The sequence below is a fragment of the Hypanus sabinus genome, chromosome 11 (assembly GCF_030144855.1).
Source record: "Hypanus sabinus isolate sHypSab1 chromosome 11, sHypSab1.hap1, whole genome shotgun sequence".
Classification (NCBI taxonomy): domain Eukaryota; kingdom Metazoa; phylum Chordata; class Chondrichthyes; order Myliobatiformes; family Dasyatidae; genus Hypanus; species Hypanus sabinus.
In genome coordinates this window covers 39684399-39704275 of record NC_082716.1, presented here as the reverse complement: position 1 = coordinate 39704275, position 19877 = coordinate 39684399, and the positions used below count along the sequence as shown (strand labels likewise).

The 19877-nt window shown below is 42.3% G+C and overlaps 1 protein-coding gene across 3 annotated transcripts in view; it reads left to right on the top strand.

The window, feature by feature from the left end:
• LOC132401872 (peroxiredoxin-1-like) overlaps window positions 1-19877 on the top strand; it is a 44014-nt gene that overhangs the window by 7810 nt on the left and 16327 nt on the right. For all 3 annotated transcript variants that reach the window (XM_059984174.1, XM_059984173.1, XM_059984172.1), the window contains exon 4: window positions 10381-10503. In XM_059984174.1, the coding sequence (XP_059840157.1) occupies window positions 10381-10503 (123 nt within the window). The remainder of the gene's footprint in view (window positions 1-10380; window positions 10504-19877) is intronic.

Genomic DNA, 19877 nt, shown 5'->3' with positions numbered 1-19877 from the left:
TATTCATTGAAGCCCTCAGGGGATGACCAGAGTGGGCTGGTTGAGGGATTACATCATCCCAACCTGATTGACATCTGAGACCCCGTGAGTAAGGATAAAAGAGGGTCTGGGGAACAACCCCTTCAGGCGCACCAGGAGAAACGCTGGAAATCCAGTGACAGCATTCGATAGCCAAAGCCGGTGGCGCCCGTGTGCGTCCTCCCTTGCCAGGGTAGTGGGCTTAACACGGAAGAACGGCTTAGCTAAAGGAGAGGCCACAAGTGAACGGTCATGACAACGAGACTGTGAAGGATTGAAATCATAAAAGGAAAAGCTGACAAGTTTCTAAAAATCTCTCTCTCTCGACTCCAACCAAAGGCTGCAGCCTGAATGAACTGAGTGACCTTTATATTTCCATCGGACAATACATTTATTCCCTAGACAACGATAGAGCTTATTTCTTCTTATTATTATTATACCCGCACTTTTAGATTTAGTATTGACGATGTATATTATCTGTATGTCTGCATTGATACTATTTTTGTGTATTTTTACTAATAAATACTGTTAAAAATAGTACCATCAGACTTCAACGGACCTCTCTATCTTTGCTGGTAAGTGACCCAGTTATGGGGTTTGTAACATCAGTAGTCATATAACCTCTGGTAATAGGTAACTTCATTGCTGACATCAGAGCTTCATAGTCAAACCAGGATTAAGCAGTACTGAAATCAAAGGTGTAGAAGTATCTTAGGAGTCTGACTGGTGCTGGTGTGGTGTGTTCAGCTTTTTTGGCAGAGGCCTACACATCTCTTAAAACAGAAGTCCTGTGAAAAATATAGCTGCAAGCCCACTGAAACCAATATGAAGCGACAAATATCGCAGTTGGCTGGTTAATTTATTTACAGGGGGTTTAGTTGCAGCCAGAGTATCAATTATAATTCCCAAGAAACCATGATAATTTAAAGACACATTCCAAAGAAAAGTTCATAATCCACTTAGTGCCAGATCAATGCAACAACAATCCATATACTTCTACTCTCCTTCCTTTTGAAAGTCCTGTGAATTTTTTCCATTCAGGTATTTATCCAGTTCCCTTTTGAATTTTGCAATTGGATCTGCCTTCACTACTACTCCTGGCAGTGTGCCCCTTAATCTAATCACAGAATTTTTCTTGTGTCTCTTTTGTTTCTTTGCCAGTCCTAGTAATGCTATATTCCCCACTTCTTGGTTCATTCTGGTGGGAACAGTTATCTCTATCCACTCCAGCACCTTTCATAATTTTTAATACATCTATTACATCTAATACATCCTTTGCAATTTCTTTTTGTTCCAAAGTGTTGGATTAGGATCTAGATCATTGTTTTTCATAAGACTTAGGAACAGAATTAGGCTTTCGGCCTTCGAGTCTGCTCTGCCGTTATATTGTAGCTGATCTATCATCCTTTATTGTTATACCCCATTCTCCTGCATTCTCCCTGTAACCTTTGACGCCCTTGCACCCTTACTTAAACCTATCAAACTCCAATATAAATATACCCAATGACTTGACCGCCACAGCTGTCTGTGGCAATGAATTTCACAGATTCACCACCCTTTCACTAACAAAATTACTCCTCATCTCTGTTTCAAAGGGACATGTTTCTAATTAAGAGCCTGTGGCCTCTAGTCCTAGATTCCTCCCTCTATAGGAAACATCCTCTTCATGTCCACTCTACCTAGGGCGGGGGTCGGCAACCCGCGGCTCCGGAGCCACATGTGGCTCTTTTACGTCTGTGCTGCGGCTCCCTGTTGCCTTGGGAAATAATTGGTTGTGGCGACCCTTTTCCTGGCACATCCGAACCTGCTCACAATTAGATAGCCTACGGGGGTTTGCGAGCACAGAGCTTTGGAGCCTCTGCGCCATGGGGGGCAGGTTGAGGGAGGCTTAAAAGTGAGGCTGAAGATTTTGAATAAAGTTTTTTCCTTCGACTGCAGTTACCGACTCCGTGTCGTAATTTTAGCGCTGCGTGTAGCACACCGCTACATGGTCAGTATTTAATTAAAATGTATTTTATGTTAGTTTGTTAGTTTTTGAAATGTAAATCTAAATTTGAAGATTATGGTGATCTTGTACAATCTAAATAAGACGTTGTGGCGACCCATTTCCTGACACATCCGAACCGGCTCACAATTAGCCAGCGTTCAGGCTAAGGGAGATAGCCTACGGGGGTTTGTGAGTACGTGTCTTTTGCAGCATCCGCGCCCATGGGGGGCGGGTTGAGGGAGGCTTAAAAGCAAGGCTGTTTAGTTCGAATAAAGCTATCTTTGACTGCAGTTTACTGACTGCGTGTAGCACACCGCTACAACGTGTTTTTATTGCTGGCTGTCCAGAGGGGAGGTGCTGAAACGCTTTGTCGCGTGTCTGGAAGAAGTGAAAACATTCCTGGGCAGCAAAGGGCTCAACTTTCCTGAGCTGGAACAGTCAGAGTGGCTGGAAAAGCTACACTTCATGGTAGACATGATAGCGCACCTGAACACGCTGAACACAGCTCTTCAACGGGGTAAGGACGTACAGCCCTGCACATGTTGGAGGATGTTTTGGCATTCGAGCGCAAGTTGACGTTGCTTGCCAGAGATTTACAGAAAGGCACATTGTCTCACTTCCCCAATTTGAGAGAGTTCAAACAAGGTCACGACATGATAAATTCGGAGTATTTACATTCTGCAATCATCGCAAAGCAAACATCGTTTGGGAAACGCTTCTGTGAGTTCAGAGAGGAAAAAAACACATTATCCTTCCCGGTCACTCCCCTAAGCATCGATCCATCCCTACTGAATACGACTGCATTGTCAGGTGTGAGTCAACCTGAACAAGTATGATAAATATTTTAATTGCCTATTATTTTACGTATATTTATATGTTTTCATTGTTCAGTGAAATAGTCCTTTTATTTTTCAGGTTGACAGCTGGCTGACGTTATTTTTGGTTTGCTGCTGGCGGCAAATTTAAGTTTGGCGTTTTTCATAAATACATGAAGGACTCATATAGACGTTGAGTATTTTACTTAAAAGTAACCTTCAACCCAACGTCTTTTTTTCGGAGTTCAAAATGTTTTTGTTGCATGCAGAAATGTAATTTCGTTTTCTCTGCAGGAGTTCATCGATTTCATAAATGCAACACATTATAGTTTGTTTATACATAGCATAAAGGCAAAACAAAACGTTGTATGCAGTGTTATTTCATTTTAAATGTCAAACGGGTTTTGCGGCTCCCAGTGTTTTCTTTTCTGTGGGAAACGGGTCCAAGTGGCTCTTTCAGTGGTAAAGGTTGCTGACCCCTGACCTAGGGCATTCAATATTCAATAAGTTTCTATGAGACGCCACTCATTCTGAACTCCAGCGTGAACAGGCCCAGAGGCATTGTGCTCCTCATACCTTTTCCTTCCCGGGATCATTCTCATGAACCTCTCCAATGCAAACACTTCCTTTCTTAGATAAGGAGCCTGAAAACTACTCACAATCCTGCTAAGTGCAGTCTGAACAATGTCTTAAAAAACCTCAGCATTATATCCTTGCTTTTGTATTCTAGTCCTCTTGAAATTAATGCTGACATTGCATTTCCTTTCCTTGCCACTGACTCGACCTGCAAGTTAACATTTAGGAAATCTTGCATGCAGACTCCCGAACACCTTTGCACCCCTGATTTCTGAATTTTCTTCCCATTTAGAAGAAGTCTCCACCTTTATTCCTTCTACCTAAATGCATGACTGTACATTTTTCTAGACTGTATTCCATTTGCCAATTCTTTGCCCATTCTCATAATCTGACCATGTCCTACTGTATCCTCAACATTACCTGTCCCTCCGTGTACCTTCATACCATCTGCAATCTTGGCCACAAAACTATCGATTCCATCATCCAAATTGTTGACAAAAGGTATACTGTGAAAAGAAGTGGTCCCAACACCAACTCCTGCAGGACATCACTTGAACTGGCAGCTAAAAGGTCTCTTTATTTCCACTCTTTGCTTTCTGCCAGTCAGCTAATCTATCCATGCTAGTATCTTCCTGTGATACCATAGGCACTTATTTAACAGCCTCGTGTTGCACATTGTCAAAGGCCTTCTTAAAATCCAAGTACACAACATCAGCCAATGCTTCTTGGTCTATCATGCCTGTTATTTCCTCAAAAGAATTCCAACAGATTTGTTCGGCAAGATTTCCCCTTAAGAAAACCATGCTGACATCGGCTTTTTTTGTCAGGTGCCTCCAAGTACACCAAACTCTAATCCTTAATAATGTGCTCCAAAATCTTACCAACTAAAGTCAGGCTAACTGGCCAATAATTTCCTTTCTTCTGCCTCACTCCCTTCTTAAGGTGTGACCTATCTATCTTTGGACCTTTCAGCTTCCCAAGCACCTTGTCCTTAGTGATAGCAACTATACTCACTTCTGCCTCTTGACAGTCTTGAATTTCTGGCATATGCTTGTGGTATCTTCCACAGTGAAAGCTGATGCAAAATACTGACTGAGTTTGTCAGCCATTTCTGTGTTTGCCATTGCTACCGCTCCATGGTCTTTTTCTAGTTGTCCAATATCCTCTCTTTTATATTATTGGCTAGCTTACCTTCATTTTTTCAATTTTTCCTCTCCTTATTGCTTTCTCAGTTGCCTTCTGGTGGTTTTTAAAAGCTGCCTAATTCTCTAGTTTCCTATTAATTATTGCTATACAGGCAGTCCCCGGGTTAAGTACGAGTTCCGTTTCTGAGTCTATCTTTAAGTCAGATTTGTACGTAAGTTGGAACAAGTACATCTGGTATTATTTAGCGTCAGTCAAACGTTTGTCTTAATATATAGTATATATATTTTACCTTTCTATGCATATAAACACTTAAGAAATGTATGTATTCCAATAATTAAACTACTGCGTTGCTTAGTAATGCAGCTTTCATCGGGGCAGGGCCTTTCACATGCTCCATTATTCTCACTTTATCTTTTACCCTTTAAAATTGTTCCGATCGTTGACTGTAGCCTAATGCTTTTCCCATGACCGATGACGTTTCACGTCTTTCCAAACGCTTTATTATTTCCACTTTATTTTCAGTTGCGATCGCTTCCTGTCAATGGAACAGAAACACTGGGCGCTGGCTCCCGAGGTCCTCTGGGTCCTAAGGACCACCGCACTGAATTCCCCGGGTCCTAAAGTCCACTGCACTAAGACAGGTTAAATGGGACAAGTGGGGGCTGTGCTGGGTTTGGGTTTTTGATCCTCAACAACATTCTGCATGGAAATTTAAACTGGAGATGGCAGTGTTTTTGTTTACGAGGTCGAGTTGCAAGCTCGACATCAACCCAACACGGATTGTACGGGAATCACTTGATCGACATCATCCCTGCATTGGTGCAGTCTGTCACTGTATCGAACTCAGGAACCTCTGTTCTCAAGCCCGGCACTGATCTCACTGTGCCACCAGCCAACTGGAACGGCGGGTGGGGAGCGTGGGGTCAGGGTGAATCTTACTATGAAAAATTTAAGCCAAATACAAAGTTAAAACACTCAACACAGTGTCAACGGCAATGACTTAAAATGGCGGACAGCGTCGCGATCTGTTTTCCTTCCTCGGTTCATAAGTACGAGTTGTCCATAAGTTGGACGTTCATAACTCGGGTTCTGCCTGTATTGTATGCCCTCTCTTTTGCTTTTATTCTGTCTTTGACTTCGCTTATCAGCTCTCATTGCCTCATTGTCCATTTAGAATGCTTTTGTAAAGGGGGGTTTCTTTATTTTCTTTGTTATTGTTGGGAAAGGGTTTCTTTTTGTTAACTAGCAGGAATGCTAATTTACTGATAACGAGAATGGTATTCCTTTGTAAACCAAATGGGGATTAATGTTCTTTCTTCTGAGTCTGTAAGCTTTTGTTGACGGGCTTTTGGGCAGATCGACGCGAGGGGGTCGAGAGAGAGGACGCAATGCTCTAAGCTGGGCGAGGATCGGACCCCAAAGGGGGGTCCAAGGCCGGGAGATTCTCCGGGGGGGGGGGGGGATGAAGCTGGATGTGCTTGGTTGACCACTCGGAGGGTCCTGAGCTGCGAGTCGAGGAGTTCGGAGGGTCCTGAGCTGCGAGTCGAGGAGTTCGGAGGGGATCGAATGGTGGCCAGAAGACTTCAGTAATTGAGCTCCAACGGTTGTGCACGAAGAGGTTTGGACTTTGATAAGTTTGGCGCCTTTTCTTTAATTTTCTCTTCATATATACTGTATCGTTATTAATCACTTGGTTATAGTAACCTTTATAAATTGTACTCATTTAATCGCATATGGTGTACTGTCTGTTTTTGGGCGAGGCGGGGACATCACACAGCATCCACACCAGCTGATTACCCAGTTTGGCGGGGCCGAAGGCAGCTCCCCCAGACGAGAACGAGCTGAGTGAGCCTGAGGTGACCCAGGGGGTTACATTGTGGGGGCTCGTCCGGGATTGATTTCTGTGGAAGCTGTGTGATCACCCTCTTTAAATTGTGTCTGCGGCGGAGCTGGTGTGCCTTTGTGGGTGTGCGATTGCTGGTTATCGCTGTGTGTGTGTTGGATGGGGTGGTTGCTGTTGGCTGACGAAATGGTGGTGGGACCATGGGTTGTCCGTACTGTTTGGAGATTGAGGAGTGACGGGTTGGGATGTTTCAGCAGTGGTGAGCTCCGCCCGGTTGTTGGAATAATGTCCAGCCCTAAAGGGGCGGAAGCGTGGGCGGAGCGGACCTCTCAGTTGTTGGGTGAGTGGCAGTGCTTGGCTGAGGAAAAGCGACAGGGACGGGTTGAAAGTTTGAGTAGGCGGGCTGGTGACTTTGTTAGAACTGTCGGGCGCAATTACCTCGAAGTGACCGCTGCCAGTTCTGGGAAAGTGTGGGAAAATGCGTGTGGTTCGACTGGAAGTCAAATGCCGCAGCTGGGGGGCTTATTATATCTGTGGCAGGAGATTGGTGGGAAGTTTTTAGGGTATCCCTTTTTGCCTAGGGGGGCAGATAAATTGCTTGTGGTGCCAAGGGGATCTGTCAAGGGGATCAGTTGTTCCGTTGATTCGAGAGGTGTCGGGAAACTTAGAGGAGGCCCAGTGGGGGAACAGCTTGGGGTCTCTGGGGGAGCACGTTCCCAGCAATGTACCAAGGAACTCCCGAAAGGAACAGACCCTATTCCTGAAGGCTTAGAGGGGCCACGTGCACAGGTGTTGTTACGGATGGATGGAAGTCAAGTTAAAGCCATCCTCGGCACCGGGGTGCCGGTGAAGTTGCTGTACAGTTTGTTTCATAACCGTTATTGGAAGCATTTACCCTTGATGACATTGAGGACACTGGAGATTCGGGGTACCAGTGCCGGTGATTATCCAGACAACGGTTGTTGGTCAGTGAAAATGGAGTTCTTAGAGGCAAATGTGGAGGAGACTGAGGTTCATGAATCGTTAATGCTGATGTGTCCGGACCCTGTTGAGACGGGCAGCGTTTCGGTTCTAGAGAGAACCAAAATCCTGCTGGTGCGCTTGGGAGTCTGCCCGGAGGAGGCGGGTGAGCGCTGTTTGGAGGCATTGTCGATGCACCCAGGGTTTCGAGCTGCTTGTGCGGACGTGTGTAGCAGCATTGGGCTGATACCGAATTCAAACAAAGAGCCAGTGGTGGTTTGGCCTGGGGGAAGTATCTGAGGGTGAGACCCTCTTCGTGGACGCTGTGAAATACCACAAGGGAGGGGAGTTGACTGCTGAAGACACCTCGGAGAGAGAGAGGTTGCGGTGACTGGCCCCTACAGCCATGGAAGATGTAGGCAGCGTGTGTATGGATTATATTGCGTTGAAGAGGCGCACTGTCAGTGACCAGAATATGGCCCTGAGGGCCAGAGAGGCGATGGCCTGTCTGAGTGGTGTGAAGTGGTTTAAGGTGCTGGATCTGAGGAGTGGATATTGCCAGATCCCGATGAGTGGGGCCAACAAGGAGAAGACGGCCGTTATAAATTCCCTAGGAGTCTTCGGGTCCGAAAAGATGCCACAGGGCATATCTGGAGCCCTTGCAACCTTCCTGCTGGGCAGGTGGAAGACCATAGGGGATGTGGAGGCGTTTGGAGTTTTGGTGTATGTGGATGATCTCTTGGTATTTGGATTTGCCTCAGGAGAATATGAAGTGAGGTCGTTGCAGGAGCAGCTGAGAACTACCGAGTTAAAGTGTTTTCGGGACACGTGCCAGGGCTGGCGAAGGACGCAGCTCGTGAGAGACTGTCTCTACGGAATCAAGTTTGAAATGAAGACGGAGAGACTGGAGAAAGTGATCTGGAACCATTCGGAAGACTTACAAGTTGGAGAGAATGAAGAAAGTTGTCTGACTGAGGGTAATAGCAAACTGAGAACCCGGAGAGGGGAGTTTGCAGAGGTGAAGAAATTACAGATGAATCTCAGAAGAGAGAAGCGGAAGCTTGAAGGGAACCTGAAGATGACCATCGACAGTTCAAATGAAGTGCAAAACCTGAAAGTTGATCTGGAAGAAGTCATGAGGAAGAAAAAGCTGGAGAGAAGTGCAGTGAATACTGAACAGGAGGCTGAAGAGACTGCGGGAGCAGTGCAGGCCACGTGTTTCCATTTGGAGAAGATCAAACAGCAGCTACCGATCACAGGAATGAGGAAGAATACAGATTCGATGGATGATGTGCTGGATGTGTGGTACATGCTGCCTTTTGCTGACTTTCCCTCGATTGAGGAAGAGACCTTTGGCCCTTCTCCCATTGAGTCAGGTGTAGCGGGGAGGGTTAGCTGTGTGCAGTGTGGGGCATGAGTGAGAGGTTGAGAGAGGAGTTGGTAGTGGGCCCAAGGTATCCCCAGTTGTGTCCGAGCCTGAAGGGTTTAGGTGAGGGGGTACGGAGGCCTCAGAAGGGTTAGGGAACTCCCAGATAGTTGGCCTAAGTAGCGCCTGAGGAACAGGGCGTGAGGGTTACTGTGTGGGGAGGAGATGTCACTGTTTGTGCTTGGGTTACGGTGTGTTGGCAGGAAAGGTGGCGAGTTATTTAGTAGTCATGAGGACATGACTTTTATTTGGTGGAGGAAGTGTGTAAAGGGGGGTTTCTTTATTTTCTTTGTTATTGTTGGGAAAGGGTTTCTTTTTGTTAACTAGCAGGAATGCTAATTTACTGATAACGAGAATGGTATTCCTTTGTAAACCAAATGGGGATTAATGTTCTTTCTTCTGAGTCTGTAAGCTTTTGTTGACGGGCTTTTGGGCAGATCGGCGCGAGGGGGTCGAGAGAGAGGACGCAATGCTCTAAGCTGGGCGAGGATCGGACCCCAAAGGGGGGTCCAAGGCCGGGAGATTCTCCGGGGGGGGGGGATGAAGCTGGATGTGCTTGGTTGACCACTCGGAGGGTCCTGAGCTGTTTGGAGAGTCGAGGAGTTCGGAGGGTCCTGAGCTGCGAGTCGAGGAGTTCAGAGGGTCCTGAGCTGCGAGTCGAGGAGTTCGGAGGGGATCGAATGGTGGCCAGAAGACTTCAGTAATTGAGCTCCAACGGTTGTGCACGAAGAGGTTTGGACTTTGATAAGTTTGGCGCCTTTTCTTTAATTTTCTCTTCATATATACTGTATCGTTATTAATCACTTGGTTATAGTAACCTTTATAAATTGTACTCATTTAATCGCATATGGTGTACTGTCTGTTTTTGGGCGAGGCGGGGACATCACACAGCATCCACACCAGCTGATTACCCAGTTTGGCGGGGCCGAAGGCAGCTCCCCCAGACGAGAACGAGCTGAGTGAGCCTGAGGTGACCCAGGGGGTTACACTTTTTTATCCTGCACTTTGGAATTGAAAATTGTTTTTCTTGTAGTTTCAGTTTTTACATTTGCTTATGTTTGTAAACATTTGTAACTTCGATCTATTTAGTTCTATATTTCTACATTTTGCTTTGTAAAGCCTGAAGTGTTATGGCACTGTAACTCAGTACTTTTCTACTGTGTTCTATTATCAATGGCGAGTCCCCTTATCTCAGTGGTTCAGACTGGTTTATGGTATAAAGAAAGAGCATGAGAACAAGTCCATTGTTACATGCTGTACCTTGCCAGACCATGCCGTACATTGCTATTCCTCGCTGCCTGATCTGTATCCTTGATTAGTCCCTTGTGCTTGACTTCTGAAGAAGCTTCTGGATCACACATCACCATATTCAAATAAAAGAGAATGATCCTCGTTTCTCCCATATGTTCTCTTAACCAAAATCTCTCGTCCCTGGGATGACTTTGGTAAATTTCTTCGACATCCTTACATAAGATGGTCATTAAAATGGTGGTCAAATAGAATTTATATATAGTTACCAAATGAGCTTCCCTTAATTGTATATGTATTTGCAAGATTTATTTTACTCATCTCACTTAAATACAATTAAAACTGTTTTTGTATTTGATAGGATCAACACCCCAAGAAAGCAAGGAGGACTTGGTGCAACAAAAATCCCCTTAGTGTCAGATCTTCGTCACACAATCTCCTTAGATTATGGTATCTTGAAAGAGGATGAAGGCATTGCTTTCCGGTCAGTTGCTGGGAAGGGAATAGATGAACAAATGTAGAGTAAAATTGAATATGGAGTAAGATATAGAATAGAAATCAAAAGCTAATGCACTGTAAACTACAAAATAAGCACTGTAGGTAATGCATACCTGTTTATCCTTTTGTTCTTTAAGAATAGTGTTCTACTCTGCTGTTTAAGAATCGTGCCTTGATTATCTCATTAGTGCATATTATTTCTTTGCAGCTTCATAGCATTGTGCAACTATGAAACTGAGTTATGGGTATTGAAGTACTCTTCCATTGGTTCAGTTTCCCAGATGATAAAAGGCTTCTGCTTTAAAGTAACAAAAGGTCAATGCTTTACCTCATGATTAAAAACTACCTTTTAACGTTTTTGATAATCATTATCAAATTGGTACATTAGTAGCTGTACCCACAGTCACTGTTTTAGACATCAGATCTGTATACAGGAGAGTTACTTGTTTGTTTGTCCATCGTGCAAAGATGAGAGCCACTCTAGTCATCTGCAATTTGTGGGGGCTGAACTGGTCTGAGGGTAGAGGCAATCCATGCTTGAAATGTTCTTTGGCAGTGTGGACAAAAGATATCAGCCTCCTTGGGTTGGGGGTTGCTGACTTGGGCTTTCCTGGCCAGCCTATGTCTTTGTTGCAGTTGTCCTTATTGCCTTGTGTCACTGCACCCTTATGAAGGGTAGAGTGCCACTCAACCCAATCCTGAGCAGTATGTCCCCATATGTCCGGATTGATGCTAAAGGCTTTTAGTAAAGCTTTCAAGGTGTCTTCATAGCATTTCCTTTGGCCTCCTTGGCAACAATTTCCTTTCTGTAGTTTTCCCATAAAGCAGCCAATGGTCTGGCGTAAAGATACGTGGCCTGCTCAATGTGACTGGGACTGGATCTGGATAGTGTAGGTACTGGGAAGGCCAGCTTTGGTAAGTACATCAGTGTCAGGGATCTTGCCTTGCCACTTAATGTTGAGGAGATTTCTGATGCGGCATGTGTGCAAATGGTTCAGTTTCTTTGGGTGCCATTGGCACACTGTCCATATTTTGTAGGCTTAAAGCAGAATGGGAAGTATTATGGCCCTATACACCTTCAACTTCATCTGTAGACTTGTGCCTCTTCTGATTCAGACATTTGTATAAAGTCTGCTGAAGGCTACACTTGCCTTGGCAATCCTGGCACTTCATCACCAATGACAATGTTCTGGGATGGTGTGCTGCCAAGACATGTGAATCTCTTCATTGGGTTGAGTCTTTGACTGTTTGCCTAAATGTATGATTTCCCTAAAACTGACTTGATGCATTACTTCAGTCTTGGTGTTGATGGTAAGCCCGAAGTTGGTACATGCATCAGTAAACTTGTTGACACAGTGTTGCATATTAATTTTTAACCAGCCTTGAGGGCGCAGTCATCAGCAAAAGGAGCCCAGATTCTGTCATAATCTTAGTTTTTGCTTGGAGCCACCTGAGATTGAACAGTTTCCCATCAGTGCAGAATCTGATGCCGATGTCCACATTTTTGCCTCAGAAAACATCAGTTAACCTAATGGAAAACATCAGACTGAATAGCATTAGCACCAAGACACAGCCCTGCTTGAACCCATTCTAAGACAGGGAAGGGCTTGGATGTCTCACCATTGTCCTGAAACCTAGCTTGCATGCCATCATGGAAATACTACACCATGGGCATCCATACTTCGCTGTGATCTCCCACAGACCCTTGCTGCTAATAATATCGAAGGCCTTAGATAGGTCAGTGTCTTGCTCCTGACATCCCTTGCAGTTGCCTTGCAGCAAGCACCATGTTGATTGTTCCACGTTCTTTCCAGAATCCATATTGGCACTCTGATAGGAGTCCCCAGTCACAGTATGAAGTGAGACAGTTGAGAAGAAGTCTGGTTAAGTTTTTGCCTGTGATAGACAGCAAGGATATTCCCCAATAGTTGGCATCGGATTGTTGGTTTACTTATAGATATATCTTTAAATTCTTGTGGAATTTTCTGTTACTGCCACATAAGTTGGAAGAGCTTTTCTCTAGCATTGCTCTGCCTTCCTTTTAGGCCTCAGCTAGTATTACATCTGATCCAGGCAATTTGCCACTAGAAAGCTGAGGTATTACCTTCCAGGCCTCTGCTAATGTCAGTGGAATATCCAGTGCTTCATTGATAGGTACTTGGGGCAGGTGATCAATGGCTTTGTCATTTGTTGTTGAAGGATGATTCAGAACACTGTTAAAGTGCTCAGCACATTAATTCCATGAAGAATTTTCTTGCTCCATGATCAGCATGTTCTCATTAGCACCAAGGAGAGGGGATGATCCTGATGATGTGGGGCCATAGACTTCTTTAAGTGCAGCATAGAATTTCTTTAAATCATACCTATCTCCATATGACTGGATCACATCAGCTTTATTAATCAATCGGAAATCTTGCACCTGGCACAGTTTGTGTTGTACTGTACTTAGTCTGTTATTGAAAGCTTCCTTCTATGAGATGAACTTGGGGTCAGTGAGGAAAGCTTTGTGAAGACGATGTTTCTCATCTAGCAGTTGTTTGATGTCAACACAGTTTTCATCATATCAGTCCACAGAACCTAGAAAAACTACAAAAACAACACAGGCCCTTCAGCCCACAAAGCTGTGCTGAACATGTACTTACTTTAGAAATTACCTAGGGTTACCCATAGCCCAATACTTTTCTAAGGTCCATATACTTATCCAGGAGTCTCTTAGAAGACCCTATTGTATCCGCCTCCACCACTGTCGCTAGCAGCCTATTCCATGCACTCACCATGCTTTGCAAAAAAAAACTTACCTCTGACATCTCCTCTGTACCTACTTCCAAGTACTTTAAAACTCTGCCCTCTCGTGTTAGCCATTTCAGCCTTGGGAAAAAGCCTCTGACTATCTACACGATCAATGCCTCTCATCATCTTATACATCTCTATCAGGTCACATTTCATCCTCTGTCGCTCCAAGGAGAAAAGGCCAAGTTCACTCATCCTATTCTCATAAGACATGCTCCCCAATCCAGGCAACATCTTTGTAAATCTCCTCTGCACCTTTGATATAGTTTCCACATCCTTCCCGTAGTGAGATGACCAGATCTGAGCACAGTACTTCCATGTGGGGTCTGACCAGAGTCCTATATTGCTGTAACATTACCCCTCAGCTCTTAAACTTAATCCCACAGCTGATGAAGGCCAGTGCACCATACGCCTTCTTAACCATAGAGTCAACCTGCGCAGCAGCTTTGAGTGTCCTATGGACTCGGACCTCCAAGACCCTGCTGATCCTCCATACTGCCAACAGTTTTACCATTAATACTGTATTCTGCCATCATAATTGACCTACCCAAATGAAGTACCTCACACTTATCTGGGTTGAACTCCATCTGCCACTTCTCAGCCCAGTTTTGCATCCTATCAATGTCCCACTGTAACCTCTGACAGCCCTCCACCCTATCCACGACACTCCCAACATTTGTGTCATCAGAAAATTTACTAACCTATCCCTGCACTTCCTCATCCAGGTCATTTATAAAAATCATGAAGAGAAGGGGTCCCAGAACAGATCCCTAAGGCACACCACTGGCCACCAACCTCCATGCAGAATATGACCCGTTTACAACTACTTTTTGCTTTCTATGGGCAAACCAATTCTGGATACACAAAGCAAGGTCCCCTTGGATCCCGTGCCTCCTTACTTTTTTTTAAATTTAAGAAAAGAAAACTTTTTTTATTAGTTTTTAAAATAAATTTTCTACATAGCTACAGATAAAAAAATGAAGAACATTGATACAGTGCAAAAATAAACATACAATAATAATATGATACAAAGAAAGATAATTGAGAAAGCACCCAAATTGAAGACATGTAAAATTAGTATCCTCCCCAAGCTCCGCAACAAAAAAAAGCTCCAGACCAACCACAACACAATATAGAGAATATAAATCAGGACAATCAAACCCCCAAAACTGGAAATACACTTAGCAACAGAAGATATTAATGCCTACTACCAAAAAAAAAGGAGCTGAAAGCAAGGGACCGGAAAAAAAAACCTTAGTTAAGAGGAAGGTTATGAAAGTACTCAATAAAAGGTCCCCAGACCTTATGGAACTTTAAATCCGAATTAAGAACTGATTAATGAATTTTTTCAAGGTCTAAGCAGGCCATAATATGGTTAAGCCATTGAGCATGTGTGGGCGGGGCAACATCTCTCCATCTAAGGAGGATTAAACATCTAGCCAGGAGAGAGGCAAAAGATAATATTCGACACTTAGTCGAACTCAGACGTAAATCTGTCTCACCCCAGAAACCGAACAAAGCAATTAAAGGGTTAGGTTCTAGGTGGTGATTCAGAATATATGATAATGTTATGAAGACATCTTTCCAAAATTTCTCCAAGCTAGGACAAAACCAGTACATACGAATGAGAGAGGCCTCGCCCCTTTTGCTTTTATCACAAAGTGGACTAATATTAGGGTAAAATCGAGATAATTTAGATTTAGACATATGGGCTCTATGAACAATCTTAAACTGTAAAAGGCAATGGCGAGCACAAAGAGAGGTTGAATTAACCGATTTGAGAATCGAGTCCCAAGTCTCATCAGATAAGGAGGTATTTAAATCCTGCTCCCATGCCATTTTAATTTTATCCACAGGGGCGCGTCATAAGGCTGCTAATTTATCATGAATAAATGATATTAAACCTTTACCTAGTGGATTAGTAGAAAGAAATAAGTTCATTACATTTTTCTCAGGCATTTCAGGGAAGTTAGGAATTAAAGGATTAATAAAGTGTCTAATTTGGAGATATCTAAAAAAAATTAGCATTGGGCAGATTGAACTTAGCAGAGAGCTGTTGAAAAGAAGCGAAGCGATTATCAATAAAAAGATCTTCAAAATGTCTAATGCCCTTCCTATACCAATCATGGAATGCTGAGTCATACGTAGTAGGTAAAAAAAGGTGATTATGTAAGATAGGGCTAGAAAAGGAAAAACCATGGAAACCATAACATTTCCTAAACTGAGCCCATATACGCAAAGTGTGTCTAACAAGAGGATTAACTATTAATCTGGACAAACTACTAGGGAGTACAGAGCCAAGAAGTGCAGAGACAGATAATTCTTTAGTGGAGCTCAACTCCATTGCCACCCAATTAGGGCACTCGGGTTGACTATGGAAAAAAGACCAAAAGGTAGCACAATGTATATTGGCTGCCCAATAATATAAACGAAAGTTAGGTAAAGCCATGCCACCCTCTTTTTTAGGTTTTTGGAGATAAACTTTATTAATTCTAGAGCGCTTATTCTTCCACAGATATGACAGAATAATAGTCTAAGGAATCAAAAAAAGATTTAGGAATAAAAATTGGGATTGATTGAAATAAATATAAAAGTTTAGGGAGAACATACATTTTAACAACATTAATACAATCTACCAAAGACATAGATAGAAGTGACCATTGTAACAGACTCTGTTTATAGTATATGAAAGATTGGCAAAATTTTCACGAAAGAGGTCTTTAAACTTCCTTGTGACTGTAATCCCAAGATAGGTAAATTGATTATGAACTACTTTAAAAGGGAGATCACGAAATGTTAATTCTTGTGCTTCTTTATTAATTGGGAAAAGTTCGCTCTTATGTAAATTAAGTTTATAGCCAGAGAAACTGATCAAAAAGTGAAAACATTGGAGGTAAGGATGTAGACAGATTTGAAAGAAAAAGTAATAAGTCATCAGCATAAAGAGAAACTTTATGCTCAACACCCCCTCTCCAAATCCCGGTCAATTCAGGACAATTTCGCAATGCTAACGCCAAAGGTTCTATAGCCAAATCAAAGAGAAAGGGACTTAAAGGGCATCCCTGACGGGTGCCACGTTTGAGGTTAAATAACTGGGATTTCTGAAAATTAATTAAAACAGAGGCAGAGGACACAAATACGGCAATTTGATCCAAGAGATAAAACTTTGACCGAAGTCAAATTTTTCTAAAACTGCAAAAAGGTAGTTCCACTCTATACGATCAAATGTTTTCTCCGCATCGAGGGAAATAACACATTTAGGAATCCCAGTTGGAGGTGAATATAAAATGTTAAATAAACACTGAATGTTAAAAAAAGGAAGACAGTTTTTAATAAAACCAGTTTGATCATCAGAAATAATAGAGGGAATAACAGTTTCTAATCTATAAGCCAAAACTTTGGCCAGGATTTTAACATCAACATTGAGCAAAGAAATCTGCCTATACAAGGAACACTCTGTTGGGTCTTTACCTTTTTTTAATAAAAGAATAATAGATGCCTCATTAAAAGAGGGTGGCAATTTGCCATAATTAAACGAATCAGATAATACTGAGAATAACTGAGGAGAAAGAAATGAAGAGAATGATTTATAAAATTCTACGGGGAACCCACCAGGTCCAGGAGATTTCCCTGAAGTCAATGCAGAAATTGCAAAAGATATTTCTACTGATGATATAGGCGCATTAAGTTTGGCTTTAAAATCAGATGAAAGCGAAGGAATATTCAGATTATTTAAAAAATGATCAACAGAGATATTGTCATTCAAAGATTCAGAGGAATAAAGTCGAGAATAGAAATTTTTAAATGCGTCATTGATTTCTAAGTGATCCGATGTAAAGTCTCCATTCTCCTTCCGGATCTTTGTAATATGTTGTTTGGCTTTGGAACGCCTCAGCTGATTGGCTAGAAATTTACCAGATTTGTCACCATGAATATAAAAGCGACTCTTACTTTCAAGAAGTAGGCGTTCGACAGGTTGAGTAGACAGAAGATTAAATTTAGTTTGAAGTTCTACACGCTTCTCATATAGTTCAGGATTCTTAGTTTGAGCATACAGTTGATCCAATTCTTTAATCTGATTAATGAGGTCTAATCGATCTGCACAGGACTTTCTATTAAGATTTGCTGTATAGGAGATTATTTGACCCCCTCAAATATGCTTTCATGGCATCCCAGACAATCTGGGATGACACTTCACGTGATGTATTGGTGTTAAAATAAAAGGTTATCTGATCCTTAATAAATTTTAGAAAATCATCAGCCGATAATAAAGTCGAATCAAACCGCCAGTGTTTATTCCTCTGAGGGAGACCAGGAAAATTTAAGAAAGACAGAGTAATGGGGCATGGTCAGAAATCAGTATACTCTGATAATCACAAGAATAGACAAATGGAATGAGTTGATTATCGAGTAAGAAGTAGTCAATTCTAGTAAAGGTATGGTGAACATGTGGAAAAAAAAGAATAATCTCTCTCAGTAGGATGAAGGAAACACCATATATCAGAGATACCATAATTAGAGAGAAACGATTGAATAGCTAAGGCAGATTTAGTCGATTTAGTAACAGAGGACGATTGATCCAAATTAGGATCTAACCAACAATTGAAATCACCACCCAGTATAAGAGAGTATGAGTTTAAGTCTGGTAGTGAGGAGAAAAAATGTTCAAAAAAATTAACATCATCAAAATTGGGGGTATACAGGTTTGCTAGTACAACTTTAGTATTATATAATTTACCAGAAACAATAATAAAATGGCCATTTGTATCAGATATCTTATTATGGAGTTCAAAAGGAATATTTGAGTTAATAAGGATGGAGACCCCCCCCCCCCCAAGCTTTGGCGGCAAAGGATGAATGAAAATGCTGACCCGCCCACTTTGACAAAAGCCAGGAGTTATCAAAACGACGAATATGAGTTTCTTGAAGGAAAGCAATGTCAGCTTTGAGTTGTTTAATATGTGAGAAGACCTTCCTTCTTTTAACAGGGTGATTCAATCCCTTTACATTCCAGCTCACAAATTTAAGTGTATTAACCATTATCAATTGGTAGTGCACAGAAGGCAGCAGGCATATAAAAAGTCAAGCAGTACAATAGCAGTCTGGGAGCAAAAATGTAAACATAGATTCGTAGAATCAAAACAGAAACATGTCCTGAGTAACAAAGGAAAGCAAAAGAAACAGTGAGTAGTGTTGGAACTGGAGAACCCCCCCCATCCTCGCAACCCAAAACTAGACGGCTACCTAAAAAAGCAGCTAGCTCTACCAAAAAAATTAACCCAAGTATGACTTCCAGTTCTGTGTCGTTAACAACAGTTCCGTATAAATACTATAGTAAATGGTAACTAGTTTATGCACTAGGAAACATAATTACAAATAGGAACAACTTCAACAGAAGTATAAAACTTAATACAAAAAAAATCAGAAGAAAACCAAAACTAACTTACCCATGAAAAATTATAGAAGATTAAAAGAAAGAAAAAAGCGAGGGAGAAAAGGGGGAAATTATAGATTTGAAGAGAGTACTTATCAACCATTTACAGAAAAAAAAAGCAAAACTTAAACTATGAATTAACCAACAGGGAGGCCTTCAATAAAGACTCCAAACCTCCAAAACAAGTTAGAGTCAATTGTAGATCGCTATAGATAAAGTTATACAAGAATAAAATAGATTACACAAGTACAATCTAAACATCCGCAGGGAAACATTAAACTCAGATTATCTATTTAGAAAAAATGCACCAAGTCCAGGGAGAGATTGTCTACAGCCCTTAGAGTTTCAATAGATAATGTCTGAATTATTCAAGTAAAGTTTGAGTCCGGAAAAAAGAGTTTTACTTCGAGAGGTACTTATCCACCATTTTAGAAGGTCAGACCAGTTCCGAAGGAGACGGGATGGCCGGAAGACTTCCAACAAATGCCTCAGCCTCCTTCACTGATTTGAGCCACTTATATTCTCCAGTAGTAAGCGTAATTCGAAGATCGGCTGGGTTTCGAAGGGAGGGTCTGAATCCGCGATCAAAAAGCACTTTCATTACACCTTTAAACTCAGCACACATCTTCAGAACCTGGGGGGCAAAATCCTCCACAAAACGAATGACTGTATTTTGAAAAGCAAAAGTACCTCTGCAGCGTGCCTCCATAATCAAACGGTTTTTTTACCGATCATATTATGCCTCTCCAAATGTTCGTAAATCCTGCCTCTCAGGATCTTTTCCGTGAAGTTACCAACTACTGCAGTAAGACTCACTGATCTATAATTTCATGAGCTATCTCTACTCCCTTCCTTGAATAAGGGAACAACATCTGCAGTCCTCCAATCCTCCAGAACTTCCCTTTTCCTATTAATGATGTAAAGATGATTGTCAGAGGCTCAGCAATCTCCTCCCTGGCCTCCCACAGTAGCCTAGCGCACATCTCATTCAGTCCTGGAGACTTATCCAACTTGATGCTTTCCAAAAACTCCAGCACATCTTTCTTAATGTCCATATGCTCAAGCTTTTCAATCAGCTGTAAGTCATCCCTACAATAGCCAGGATCCTTTTACGTAGTGAATACTGAAGCAAAGTA